This window comes from Eptatretus burgeri, chromosome 13 (genome assembly GCF_056783735.1).
Source record: "Eptatretus burgeri isolate ZD-2024b chromosome 13, Ebu_testis_v1, whole genome shotgun sequence".
NCBI lineage: Eukaryota > Metazoa > Chordata > Myxini > Myxiniformes > Myxinidae > Eptatretus > Eptatretus burgeri.
Genome location: NC_140973.1, coordinates 29,888,337 through 29,902,109, shown reverse-complemented (window position 1 = coordinate 29,902,109; position 13,773 = coordinate 29,888,337). Strand labels below are relative to the sequence as shown.

Genomic DNA, 13,773 nt, shown 5'->3' with positions numbered 1-13,773 from the left:
AATAGTGGAGATGCAGCCATTTAAATCGTTGAGTGGCAGCCTATGAACCTACCCGTGGACACGCGGACGCAAGGACGATCCATCATAACCCACACCCTCCCCCTCACACTCACCTACTACTGCCAACATGAACAAACTACTACTAATACTAATACTAATACTAATACTAATACTGATACTGTTACTGCTGACATGGACATCGACTCAAAAAGGACTCGAACACTGTTGGGTTCCCCTTTTATGAGCAGCATTTTTATATACCAATTCCCAAAACCGCTGGGAACACGTCTTTATATGGCAGTTGTAAGCTAGAAACATGTTCATTTTTTTTTTTTGTCGACCGGAAGACGTCATTGGAATACATCTACATACGTCGATGTGTGTTGGGACTACGTAAAGAATTGGTTCAAAGCACGTCAAACATAAGTTAGAAATAAGTTTCGCGTAAAAAAGACATTACCGCGACGTGTTTCGACTTATGAGTAGCTTATAAGTAGCCTTTGTGGACGTGTGTAAGCGTCCACATATCGTGTGTAAAACTTATCCCCATCGCATGCGGAACGTGTGTCATACGCCAAGTACGTCGTAAAATTTTGAACATGTTTAAAATTTCTTGACGTACTCTACTTACTACGACGTATGATAGCGTACTTTAGCGTTGTACTCACGTATACCAAACTTACTCATACCGTATTTGACGTGCCCCCAACGTTTTAGACACATTTTTCTTGGGTCGGCATACGCTGGCAAGATCGCCAAGGTGTGACCGCAATGTTGTCACTTCCATTTCTACGGCAGTTATGATTCGAATCGTTGTGCGTCAGCCTTTTAATAGGCTACGTCACGACATCGTCGGCGATGCGTGCAACACGCTATGCCTAAGTTAGACTATCGTTGGGCATAGGTTGTGTAGGCCAACAACAGGTTCAGCATTCGTTGGTATAAGTTATCTATAACACAACGAAACGTTCTGTGTCCATTACTGATATGTTATGCATACGACCAACTCGTTATGAATACGTCCGAATCTTAAAAAAAAAAAACATCAAAAGTTCAACGTCAGCCAGCGTTTTACATACATTTTAATACGTTGCCATCGCTGGCTAAAACGTCAAGGTGTGACCGGGCCTTTAAAGAAGTCACACGTGGTCACCTTTTGGCAAGATACGGGTCACCCTGCGGGTGACATTGGTTTATTTTTTTTTTTATTATGTTTTGGTTGGTCTTGTGCGTTATTCTTTCTTTCTGTTTGTTTGTATGTATATCAATCACCTTCAGGTCACAATTTTAAACCGATCCTCACGAAAAGTCTATTGTTTGAGGTCAACAACTTTGTAAAATGTCTAAAATCCTCAATTTTCATCAGATTGACGAGAAATTGAACAAGATTTGCATGTCAGGTTACTGAATTCAACCAGCCAATTATTTTTTTTGGTCAACATCGACCAAAAGGTCAGCTTATGCCAAAGGTCAACAACGTAGGTGAGATTTCTAAAATCCTCAATTTTCATCCCATTGACTTGAAATTTGAAGAGGATTTGCAGATCAGGTCACTCAATTCAATGAACACATATTTTTGAGGTCAACTTAGGTCACAAACTCGACATTGACCAGATTTCTAAAATTGTCAATTTTCATCCGTACGACTTGAAATTTGAAGAAGAGTTGCGTATTTGGTCATTGAATTCAACCACCAATTATTTTATGGCAAATTTGTTTTATGGATTTTGCAAGTATCGTGCTATACACGACGTCTTTCTTGTTTTTGTTATTGTTTTTTCTCCACCCTAGGCTTGCCACCGTGAAGATGACAGCACAGCTGGAGAGTCTGCCTTGGTTGTTGACACCAGCGTATGTCGCGTTCTTCGTGTTTTTACCGATGCAGTACCATACATTCCTGCTCACCGTCGCCTGCCTGTTATGAAGCAACTTCTGGAAGCTACTGGGCCACAGGCTTTCCTGTGGGCCATGTTAAGCCTGCTCTTCGAGGGCCAGACACTCCCTGCTGCTGACCAGCATGATGTATATAAGGTACATGACGTCATTGTAAATTTATCTCTCACATAAAGTTTTGAATTCTGGACTGTTTTTTTTTTATGAACTTGGACGATTCTCACACAGTTGGAGGCACATCCATTGACACATTTGCTTCAAATTCTATTTTCTATTTATAACAATGTATGGTCTTTGAAATATTTCCCTTGGAGAATATTATCCACTTAATCAGCTTAACTGGTCAGGAATGATTAGCCCATCCCCGCGCGGAGCAGGAGACGGGTTTTTGCAATCAAGTCTGTCTGTCTGTCTTTCTGTCTGTCTCATAACTGTTTTACCATTTGAGCTTTTGTCATCAAATCTTAAACAAATATTTATGATGAGAATATTTTAACTGTTGTTTTTATCAAGTTTAGTTTGATTACAAAGCAGACGTGGATGGGCATTGCATTTTTTGATGTTTTCTAGTGTTTGTTTTTATCCAGACATATGATTAATGGGTGAAAACTTAAAATTGCATTTTTGCCAGATTTTGTGTTCTTAGTGTAAAATAGGGGTCCCCGTGAGATCGTATGGTACGTCTTTCTGTATATTGTATGCTGACCGCATGGATTTATGTTTCATTCAAATTTTATTGTTCTCCTTTGGGCTGGCATGTCTCGGATTTATGTTCCCATTTAAACCCATGGCTTGTGATGGAGGGATCTCATGTTCAAATCCCCATATACTTATGTAGATTTGTCCATTGTTTACTCATGTTCTTGTACATTTAAATATGCACCAACTTCACTGTTTGTTTTTGCCATGCATGTGATTTATGTTTGTGATATAGGGATCTCGGTTCTGTCTCATAACTTCCAACTTCAACCACACCTTCCTCTCCCCCCCCCCTCTACTTGAAGAAGCATGAGCCTTTGATCATTGAAAATATGAAAGTACCACAAATATAGGAAAACCGATTACATTATCATTTACAATAGACATGGGACTGGAAACACGCTAAATGTATGTAATCTAAGTTGTGATGTCTATTAGCTCTCTTGTCTTATTAGAAATTCGAGTTTGTTGGCTGAGAATGCGTCATGACGTATCTATGTAATGGCGACTCGGTGTTGGGTGTGATCGGGATATACCTGATCCTGTTGCCTGCCTGTACAAGTATGATAGAGATGTTTTGATTGGTATTCATGACAGGATGTATCATGACTACAAACCCATACTTCCGTGTTCACCTGCTAGAGTCTTGAGTGGGAGCGGCTGCGCACCCATCGCGCGTTGCCGACCGTGTCCTCAAAGATGGCGCACTCATAAGAGGGGAAAACGTGCAGGCGTATTGATACGATTTCATGCACATTCTCTTCATCCTCCCCTCCCTGCTGTGTTTCTGTCCAATGATCGTTCCTTGAAGAACAAAATCGATGAACTATTATATTTGGTGCAAACGAAATGTGATGTTAAGGACTGCTCCGTGCACTGCTTCACTGAAACATGGCTCGACCCTTCTATCCTTGACTCTGCAGTTCTTCTACCTGGCTACACACTTTGTAGAGCCAATCGTTCATTTGATTGTGTTGGTTAATCCAAGGGAGGTGGAGTGTGTTTTATGACAAACCAAAGGTGGTGCAATGATACCAGTGTTTTATCCACGCTCTGCACCTCTCATGTTGAAACACTAACCCTCAAGTGCAGACCGAATTATACATCTCAAGAGTTTTACTTACTTGTACTGGTTACATTCTTTCACATGCACATGGACTGCTATCGGGGTGCTTGCTGACGACGTGATTTCAATTTAGAACTCTTTCCCTGATTGTCATGTTCTCGTTCTCGGAGACTTTTTAACCACACTACATTGGAATCGGAGCTCCCAAAGTATAAATAGCAAGTGAAGTGTTCGACCAGAGAGGGTAAAACGCTGGATCTGTACTGTAGTACATTCTGCGATGCTTATCATGCTGTTTCCCGTGCCCCGCACGGCTCTTCTCACCGCTCCATGATTTACCTGATACCGTCTTACCTGAAGCTTAAAACTGCTAAACCGCAGATTCTCATTGATAAATGCTGGGACCAGGATTCCTTCGAAAAATTACAAGGTTGCTTTGATTGTACTGATTGGACCTCTTTTGCTGGCGCCTGTGTTGACTTGCACGAGTACACTGACGCAGTCATGCCATATGTTCACTTTTGCAAAGACCTCTGCATCCCAACCAAGAAGTTAAAATCATGGGCAAATGACAAACCACAGTTTAAAAGTGGGCTTCGGGCAAAGCTGAAAACAAAGGAAACGGCACACAAGAGCGGCGATCGAGTTCTGTACACGAAAGCTAAATATGATGTGCAGAGGGAGATTCGCAGGGCAAAATCAGAGTATTGACAGAAGCTGGAGAACCAGCTCTTAACTAGTAATGCTCGAGCTGTTTGGCAAGGTCTTCGGAATATTTATCTTTATAAGGAGAAGAATCGTGTCACAGATGGTGAAGACCCCAAGCTTCCTGACAAGTTGAACGACTACTTCAGCCGCTCTGATTGCAAGAATACTGGGCCTGTTGCAGTTTCTTTCCAGGTTGCTGATTCACCGCTTCCTCGGCCTTTTTCTGTGGAGGAGGCTGAGGTGAGGCATCTTTTCAGGTAACAGAATATCAGAAAAGCAGCTGGTCCTGATGGTGTTTTCACTGCAACTCTTAAGCATTGTTCACAACAGCTCTCCTCTGTTTTTGCTTCTATTTGCAACAGTCTATCGTGCCTCTTTGCTTCAAATCTTCTATTATTATCCCTCTTTGAACGAAATTGAAGGTGACAACGCTCAACGATTATAGACCCGTGGCTTTCACCTCAGTGGTGATGAAAGTGTTTGGTTCTCAAGCATCTCAAGTCTATCACCACTTTACTTGTATGCTCGATCCTCTTCGTTTGCCTATCGGGAAAATCATTCAGTTGATGATGCTGTTGCCTTAGTTCTTCATTTTGTTCTTCAGCATCTTGAATTTTCAAATCGTTATGCTCGTATTTTATTGATTTTAGTTCTGCTTTTAATACCATTGTCCCTCAGAAACCTTTTATAAAATCCAGTCCCTTGGTTTTCCTCCCTCAATTTGCTTAACCAACCGCAAACAATCTAATAAAACAATGAGTTGTCCAAGACTATTGTCTTGAATACTTGTGCCCCACAAGGGTGCCGTGCTGTCGCTTCTTCTTTATTCCATTTTCACCAATGATTGTGCGTCTCATCATAAGTCTGTGAAGTTTGCCGATGGCACGACCATCGAGGGTATTATCGTGAATTATGATGAGTCAGAACACCTTCAGGAAGTTGATGGGTTTGTGCCATCGTGCAAACACAACAACCTCGAGCTGATTACTGCTAAGACTAAGGAGATGGTTGTTGACTTTTGTAGGATGACAAGTTCAGTTTGACCCTCTTACCATGAATGGTGAAGTTGTTGAAATTGTTGACTGCTTTAAACTTATCGGTACAACCATTACTAGGAGTTTAAAGTGGGACCACAACACAGATATATATTTTTTTATTAGGAAAGCTCAGCAACGCCTCTACTGCCTGTGGCAGCGAAAGAAGTTTGGCCTTCACAAGGATTCTCATCAAGTTTTATCGGGCCATGATAGAAAGTGTTTTGACTTTTTCTCTGTGTGTGTGGTATGGCAGCTGCACCCAGTAACAGAAGTTTCAGTTCCAGAGGGTTTTGCGCACTCCTGGTAGGATAGTTGGATGTGTGTTGCCTTCTTTGGCTTCAATGTATACAGAGTGTACTATGAATAGATCGTAGAGGACAGTTTCTGATGCCTCACATCCAGCTAATGTCCTGTTTCAGAATTTGCCATCTGTAAGGGGATACAAGTCACAAAGAGTGACTTTTTTCCAAGTTTTCTGTTGTTTTCTGTGGTGACGATACAAGTTTTCTGTTGACATTTTTTGTGATGTGGTGCTACTGTTTGGATTGTTGGGTTGTTGCTGAATGTTCGCATAGGGAAAGGGAGGGTCGGCGTGGTATTTATTTGCAGTTTCATTGTTGTCTATGACTGTTATTTAACGGTTTATTTATGCTCATCATGTGTATCATGTGTATGGTTATGATATGTGAGAGTGGGCTTGGCTTTTTGGTTAGGTGGGGGGAGAGGATGGTGAACACCATCCATCCATCCATTGGGACCATACTCTGTGTGGAGCGTTGGTGCTGCTGAAGTAGTCTCCTTGGCTATTGGGCACAATCCTGGACAGGTCACCTCTCCAACACAGGTCACCTCTCAACCCCACCTGATATTAATTCAACAACCGAGGGGGATTTTAACTCAGGATCCTAGGATCCCAAGCCCACCATCCTCACCATTATGCCAACACCAGGAATAGGGTGAACACGAGGGATTTTATCATTCTAATTTTGTCAATTTTTGACATTTTATTGTGCTTGTGATGTTGTGTATTGAGTGATTGTTTTGTTGTTGATGGTGCTCAAGTTTATTTTGAATTCAGTTTTATCATCTGATGTATTCTGGTTTGACTTCTCTGAGGTGTATGATTTATTGTGATTGTATGTGTGACCAACACCAAGACACATTCCTCGTGTTTAAATTACACTTGGTGATACAAGTTGTTCTTCTTGCTTTGATGTAGTGCACTGTTTGTGCTTATTCTCACAGGAGTGGGAAGTGGAAGGAAAGATGGAATTTGCTGTTTCACTGTGTGGAGACTTTGAAGCTCAAATCCAGTTGTACACCACAGCTAAACTTTTACAATACCTTGCTTCTTTACAATTTAACGGTGAGTCTGCACTTTGGATCTCATTTCTCATATGGTGGTAAATATAGTCCTTGTTTCTCACATCTTGGTAAAGATATTCTTTGTTTCTCACATCGTGGTAAAGATATTCCTTGTTTCTCACATCGTGGTAAAGATATTCATTTCCCACATCGTGATAAAGATATTCCTTGTTTCTCACATGGTGGTAAAGATATTCGTTGTTTCTCACATGGTGGTAAAGATATTCCTTGTTTCTCACATGGTGGTAAAGATATTCCTTGTTTCTCACATGGTGGTAAAGATATTCCTTGTTTCTCACATGGTGGTAAAGATATTCCTTGTTTCTCACACCGTGGTAAAGATATTCCTTGTTTCTCACATCGTCGTAGAGATATTCCTGGTTTCTCACATGGTGGTAAATATAGTCCTTGTTTCTCACATCGTCGTTAAGATATTCCTTGTTTCTCATATCGTCGTTAAGATATTCCTTGTTTCTCACATGGTGAAGATATTCCTTGTTTCTCACATGGTTGTAAATATAGTCCTTGTTTCTCACATCGGCGTAAAGATATTCCTTGTTTCTCACATGGTGGTAAAGATATTCCTTGTTTCTCACATGGTGGTAAATATATTCCTTGTTTCTCACATGGTGGTAAATATAGTCCTGTTTCTCACATCGTCGTAAAGATATTCCTTGTTTCTCATATGGTGGTAAAGATATTCCTTGTTTCTCACATGGTGGTGAAGATATTCCTTGTTTCTCACATGGTGGTGAAGATAGTCCTTGTTTCTCACATGGTGGTAAAGATATTCCTTGTTTCTCACATCGTGGTAAAGATAGTCCTTGTTTCTCACATCGTGGTCAAGATATTTCTTGTTTCTCACATCGTGGTCAAGATATTTCTTGTTTCTCACATCGTGGTAAAGATATTCCTTATTTCTCACATGGTGGTGAAGATATTCCTTATTTCTCACATCATGATAAATATATTCCTTGTTTCTCACATGGTGGTGAAGATATTCCTTGTTTCTCACATCGTGGTGAAGATATTCCCTGTTTCTCACATCGTGGTAAAGATGGTCCTTATTTGTCACATCGTGGTAAAGATATTCCTTGTTTCTCACATGGTGGTAAAGATAGTCCTTGTTTCTCACATCGTGGTAAAGATAGTCCTTGTTTCTCACATTGTGGTAAAGATATTCCTTGTTTCTCACATGGTGGTGAAGATATTCCTTGTTTCTCACATGGTGGTGAAGATATTCCTTGTTTCTCACATTGTCGTAAAGATATTCCTTGTTTCTCACATGGTGGTAAAGATATTCCTTATTTCTCACATGGTAGTAAAGATATTCCTTGTGTCTCACATGATGGTAAATATATTCCTTGTTTCTCACACGGTGGTGAAGATATTCCTTGTTTCTCACATGGTGGTGAAGATATTCCTTGTTTCTCACATGGTGGTGAAGATATTCCTTGTTTCTCACATGGTGGTGAAGATATTCCTTGTTTCTCACATGGTGGTGAAGATAGTCCTTGTTTCTCACATGGTGGTAAAGATATTCCTTGTTTCTCACATGGTGGTAAAGATATTCCTTGTTTCTCACATCGTGGTAAAGATAGTCCTTGTTTCTCACATCGTGGTAAAGATATTCCTTATTTCTCACATGGTGGTGAAGATATTCCTTATTTCTCACATCATGGTAAATATATTCCTTGTTTCTCACATCGTGGTGAAGATATTCCTTGTTTCTCACATCGTGGTAAAGATGATCCTTATTTGTCACATCGTGGTAAAGATATTCCTTTGTTTCTCAGATTGTGATGAAGATATTCCTTGTTTCCCACATGGTGGTAAAGATAAGATATTCCTTGTTTCTCACATGGTCGTAAAGATATTCCTTGTTTCCCACATGGTGGTAAAGATAGTCCTTGTTTCTCACATCGTCGTAAAGATAGTCCTTGTTTCTCACATGGTGGTAAAGATATTCCTTTGTTTCTCACATCGTGGTAAAGATATTCCTAGTTTCTCACATCGTGGTGAAGATATTCCTTATTTCTCACATAGTGGTAAAGATATTCCTTGTTTCTCACATCGTGGTAAAGATAGTCCTTGTTTCTCACATCGTGGTCAAGATATTCCATATTTCTCACATAGTGGTAAAGATATTCCTTGTTTCTCACATCGTGGTAAAGATAGTCCTTGTTTCTCACATCGTGGTCAAGATATTCCTTGTTTCTCACATCGTGGTAAAGATATTCCTTGTTTCTCACATCGTGGTAAAGATATTCCTTATTTCTCACATCGTGGCAAAGATATTCCTTGTTTCTCACATCGTGGTGAAGATAGTCCTTGTTTGTCACATCGTGGTAAAGATATTCCTTGTGTCTCACGTTGCCTGCTTCCACATCAGCTCTTGGTATGTTGTTTCAATCCCTTGACTGCAATGCTGTCATAAAATCCATATTTAAAAATTTATTTATATTTGATTGAAATATATAAAAAAAAAAAAATCCAAAATATCCAACATTTATGGAAAGCTCAGCATTCTTTAGTTTTGACTTTACACCCTTAACTGATATCTTTTTCCATCTCCCATTTCGGAAACTGCACGTGATGTTAATGAAGGTTATTTCAATAAAACCGTCAGAAATGATGGTTTTATTGTTGATCAGACAATTTTGCAATTTCCCATGACTGGTACATCAGATTCTTAAATTCCCAAAACAATTCTTACATGCTGTTGCACCAATTCCCAAGAGAACAGTTCAATCACTTTATCAAACCGCATGTCTGACGGCAAATATTCATTCAGGGTGGTTGTTATGAATTAATTTAACAGGATTAATCGGGACCTAAACTGGCAATCACCATATGTGGAGTCTTGTCAATTAAATTGCTCACTCTTTCTGCATGAATGAAGGCTCTAAACGATGCAATATGATGCTTGTGATTATTAAGGCGTTAAATGTGTAATAGTGTTAACATTACAGCTTAACCTCAGCTCAACCGCAGGGCTGACCTCAAAGTTAGCACCTTGTTTGATGTGAGACTTTAAAATAAACAGCCTCAGGCCAATGCGGGGCATTACAGAAAACAAGTGAAATGTGTAAAATGAACACAGAACAAAAAGGATAAAACACGGACCAGCAATCATCATGCAGGCTTTGAGCCTAATGGCCTCCTCCTGCGTTTAAGTTCCTTGTAAGGTAATTAATCTTTACTTGTTTATTTTCTAAAAATAGATGAACACTGATATCAACTCAAATCCAAACCAACAAGACTAACCTCAGCAAATATTGCCAAACCTCTGATTTATTTGCCTGTATACGTATCTGATTGTTGTATTCTTTGACTTGAATTTATTTCTTGACCTCCTCTATGCTGCGATGTGCAGTAAACCTTTTAATATTGTGGGGGTTTGGTTCCAGAAAAATGCTGCGATAGTTAAACCTCAATAATGGAAACCCAGAGCCAATGTGAAGAGGGGTGCATTGGGGGAAGGGGGTGGTTTGGTTCCTGGGCTTCGAGGAAATATAAAAAAAGATTGACGGCAGCCAGTAACAAACATTTTACAATTGAAACGCGTTTAAAATCATATATATATATATATATATATATATATATATATATATATATATATATATATATATATATATATATATATATATATATATACACACACACAAGCCTGGTGTTGGTGCAGTGGTTAGGGCAGCGGCTTGGGATCCAAAAGGTCCTGAGTTCAAGCCCCGTTGGGCCACTGAATTAATACACCAGGGGGTTGACTCAGCCTGTCATCCTTCCGAGGTTGGCGAAATGAATACCAGTATACTGGGCCGGTGTATACCCCGGTTAAGGTAGGTGTACCATATCCCTGTGTCGTAAGAGGCGACCAGGGTTGCGTCAGGAAGGGCATCCGGCGTAAAACATGTGCCAAATCACTATGCGGATCATACGGATGATCCGCTGTGGCGACCCCTAACGGGAGCAGCCGAAAGAAGAAGAAGAAGAAGATATATATATATATATATATATATATATATATATATATATATATATATATATATATATATATATATATATAGATATATATATATATAGATATATATATATATAGATATATATATATATATATATATATATATAGATATATATATATATATATATATATATATATATATATATATATATATATATATATATATATATATATATATATATATTGTTGCGGCCGGGGGTCGGAGTGATGAGAAGACCACGAGGGGTGGGGGGGAAGCTATCTCGGGTTTCCACCAGACTCGCCAAAACCGCAGGTCATCGCACATAGATAACTCTGTGACGCTGCAGGTCGCTAACCGACCGTAAACGCCAATAACTCAACCACGTGACCTCGGGTCCTCCGTCTAAACCGGTTACCTAATTTATCACTTGACCTAATTATTGGGGGACACGCCCTCGGTATGCCTTGTTCAAACCGGATCAGATGCAGCCGAGCATAATTGCCAAGAACGTACCGGCGAGGAAAACGATTGTTGGGGGATAACGTTCCGGCTAGATTCGGATATGGACCATGCTGGATCAATAAAAGAAAAGACAAAATCGAGCTGGGAACATTTCTACTAATAATTTATGAACAGGCAGGTGAGGAAAAGCATGTGGCACAATGAATGTAGTTTATTGTTGTATGTACAGCAGGGATAGAAAGAAATGTGTGGTGTGACAACAAAACAAGCAGCTTACAAAAGCAGACACAGAGCAGACTTATCCCGATATAATTCTTCCACACTCTTAACTTAAGCGAGGACAGGCACCTTGACATACACACACACACACACACACACACACACACACACACACACACACACACACACACACACACACACACACACGTACACACACACACGTACACATACACGTACACACCCCGATGAAGAGGAGATAATCATGAGAGAGGAGAGGAGATGAGGGCTAACGGTCTTGCAATACCTTGCACGGTCGGCTGGCCACGCTACCCAGTACACTTTTGGGGGATGCTCCACTGAGCGATCCCTCCTTGAGAGTCAGCACGTCGTCTCCTGCTTAGTTACGGTGCAGGCGCAGTGCATGCACTGGTCCAGAGAATGGGCGAGACCGTTAGGCGTGAGGAAGGACTTTAGGTGGAGCCAGTTGAGTGGTTGGTGCTAGCGGTGAGAGGCAGGTGGAATCAGGTGGGTGGGTGGAGCCAGCAGCGAATGTAGAGATCACAGCTTTTGAAGCAAGGCGAGCCCCTCTCGAACGGCTTCGTGATCGTCTTTTATCAGGGCCATGGTGCAGGGTGGGGGTGACGACCTGAAGCGATGCGTCATCACCCAAATTGGGCGCTCCCATTGGTCTCGGCCACCGCACGACCTGGCCGGAAGTGGCCTCATTGTACATCCAGTGAGACATAGCTGAGCTGCGGAATCGTCTCTCTCCGAACCCCGTGCTATGAATCACTTTGCACCGAACTCCCGGGACATGCTCCGGCGACTGGCCGAGGGTCACGTCGGCCCCGTATGCCTGCTTGGGCACCCCCGGCGCGCTGCGGTTGGTGCTGATCAATGCGCTTGTTCCATCCGTATGTCATGAGGCCTGAGTGATCTGAGCCATACAGCATGCCACTGCTTGGTGGCGGCTGCATTGAGGTGGAGGTGCGAGAAGATCTCCGCGGTCTGCAGGAGATATTGGTGGCCACGGTGGCGAGCAAAGATCGACAGTAAGACGCCTGTGTAAACTAACGCGCAGACCCGAACCAAGGTGTGCGCCATGTACGTCCCTTACAGTACGATGGTAATTATCACAGGGCTGCACGTGGGTCTGTTATCGTGATGTTGATGCTTTCCTTAGCCTCTGTGAGGCAGTATTCTTATAGTGGAGGGTGTCGCTGTGGTTTTCACAGGCGGCCGTCTGGGTGCAGTGCCTGCTGGGATTTATTTAATGAACAAGATGAAAAGAGTTGGAATGAAGATCGAGATTGAATGGAAAATGGAGATATAATTAGACCTAGCTATAAGACCCACACAATGCACTTCGTCCCGTTGACCCATTAGACATGAGGGGTAGGTCTAATTGTACGTATACTAATGAAATAACTGTCTGGGGACCACTGTATGTGGGATGTCATTTCCTTGGAGGCATGTGGTTTCCAGAACTACAACAAATATATATATATATATATATATATATATATATATATATATATATATATATATATATATATATATATATATATATATATATATATATATATATATATATATATATATATATATATCTTCTTCCTTCGGCTGCTCCCGTTAGGGGTCGCCACAGCGGATCATCCGTATGATCCGCATCGTGATTTGGCACATGTTTTACGCCGGATGCCCTTCCTGACGCAACCCTGGTCGCCTCTTACGACACAGGGATATGGTACACCTATTTAACCGGGGTATACACCGGCCCAGTACACTGGTACTCACTTTGCCGACCTCGGAAGGATGACAGGCTGAGTCAACCCCCTGGTGTATTAATTCAGTGGCCCAACGGGGTTTGAACTCAGGACCTTTTGGATCCCAAGCCGCTGCCCTAACCACTGCGCCAACACCAGGCTATATATATATATATACATATATACATATATATATATACATATATATACATATATATATATATACATATATATATATACATATATATATATATACATATATATATATATATATATATACATATATATATATATATATATATATATATATATATATATATATATATATATATATATATATATATATATATATATATATATATATATATATATATATATATATATATATATATATATATATTGATTCTGTAAAACTGCATTCCTCTGAGGCAATAGCACACAACATACAGCAATCCCAAGGCAGTTGTTTCTTTTGTATTTATTTAGTTGGTCCTTTCCATATATCTTGTGGGAAATGGGAAAGATACGTTGCGTAGGGTTCTTTTAGTTAGGTCTCTAATATTCAATGCTTGCTC

General features: G+C 40.6%; 1 protein-coding gene across 3 annotated transcripts in view; it reads left to right on the top strand.

Annotated features, from left to right (window-relative positions):
- The window catches only part of HEATR1 (HEAT repeat containing 1), a 160,368-nt gene that overhangs the window by 117,741 nt on the left and 28,854 nt on the right, over positions 1-13,773 (top strand). For all 3 annotated transcript variants that reach the window (XM_085851860.1, XM_085851861.1, XM_085851858.1), the window contains exons 30-31: positions 1,792-2,031; positions 6,649-6,769. In XM_085851860.1, coding sequence (XP_085707986.1) covers positions 1,792-2,031; positions 6,649-6,769 — 361 coding nt within the window. The remainder of the gene's footprint in view (positions 1-1,791; positions 2,032-6,648; positions 6,770-13,773) is intronic.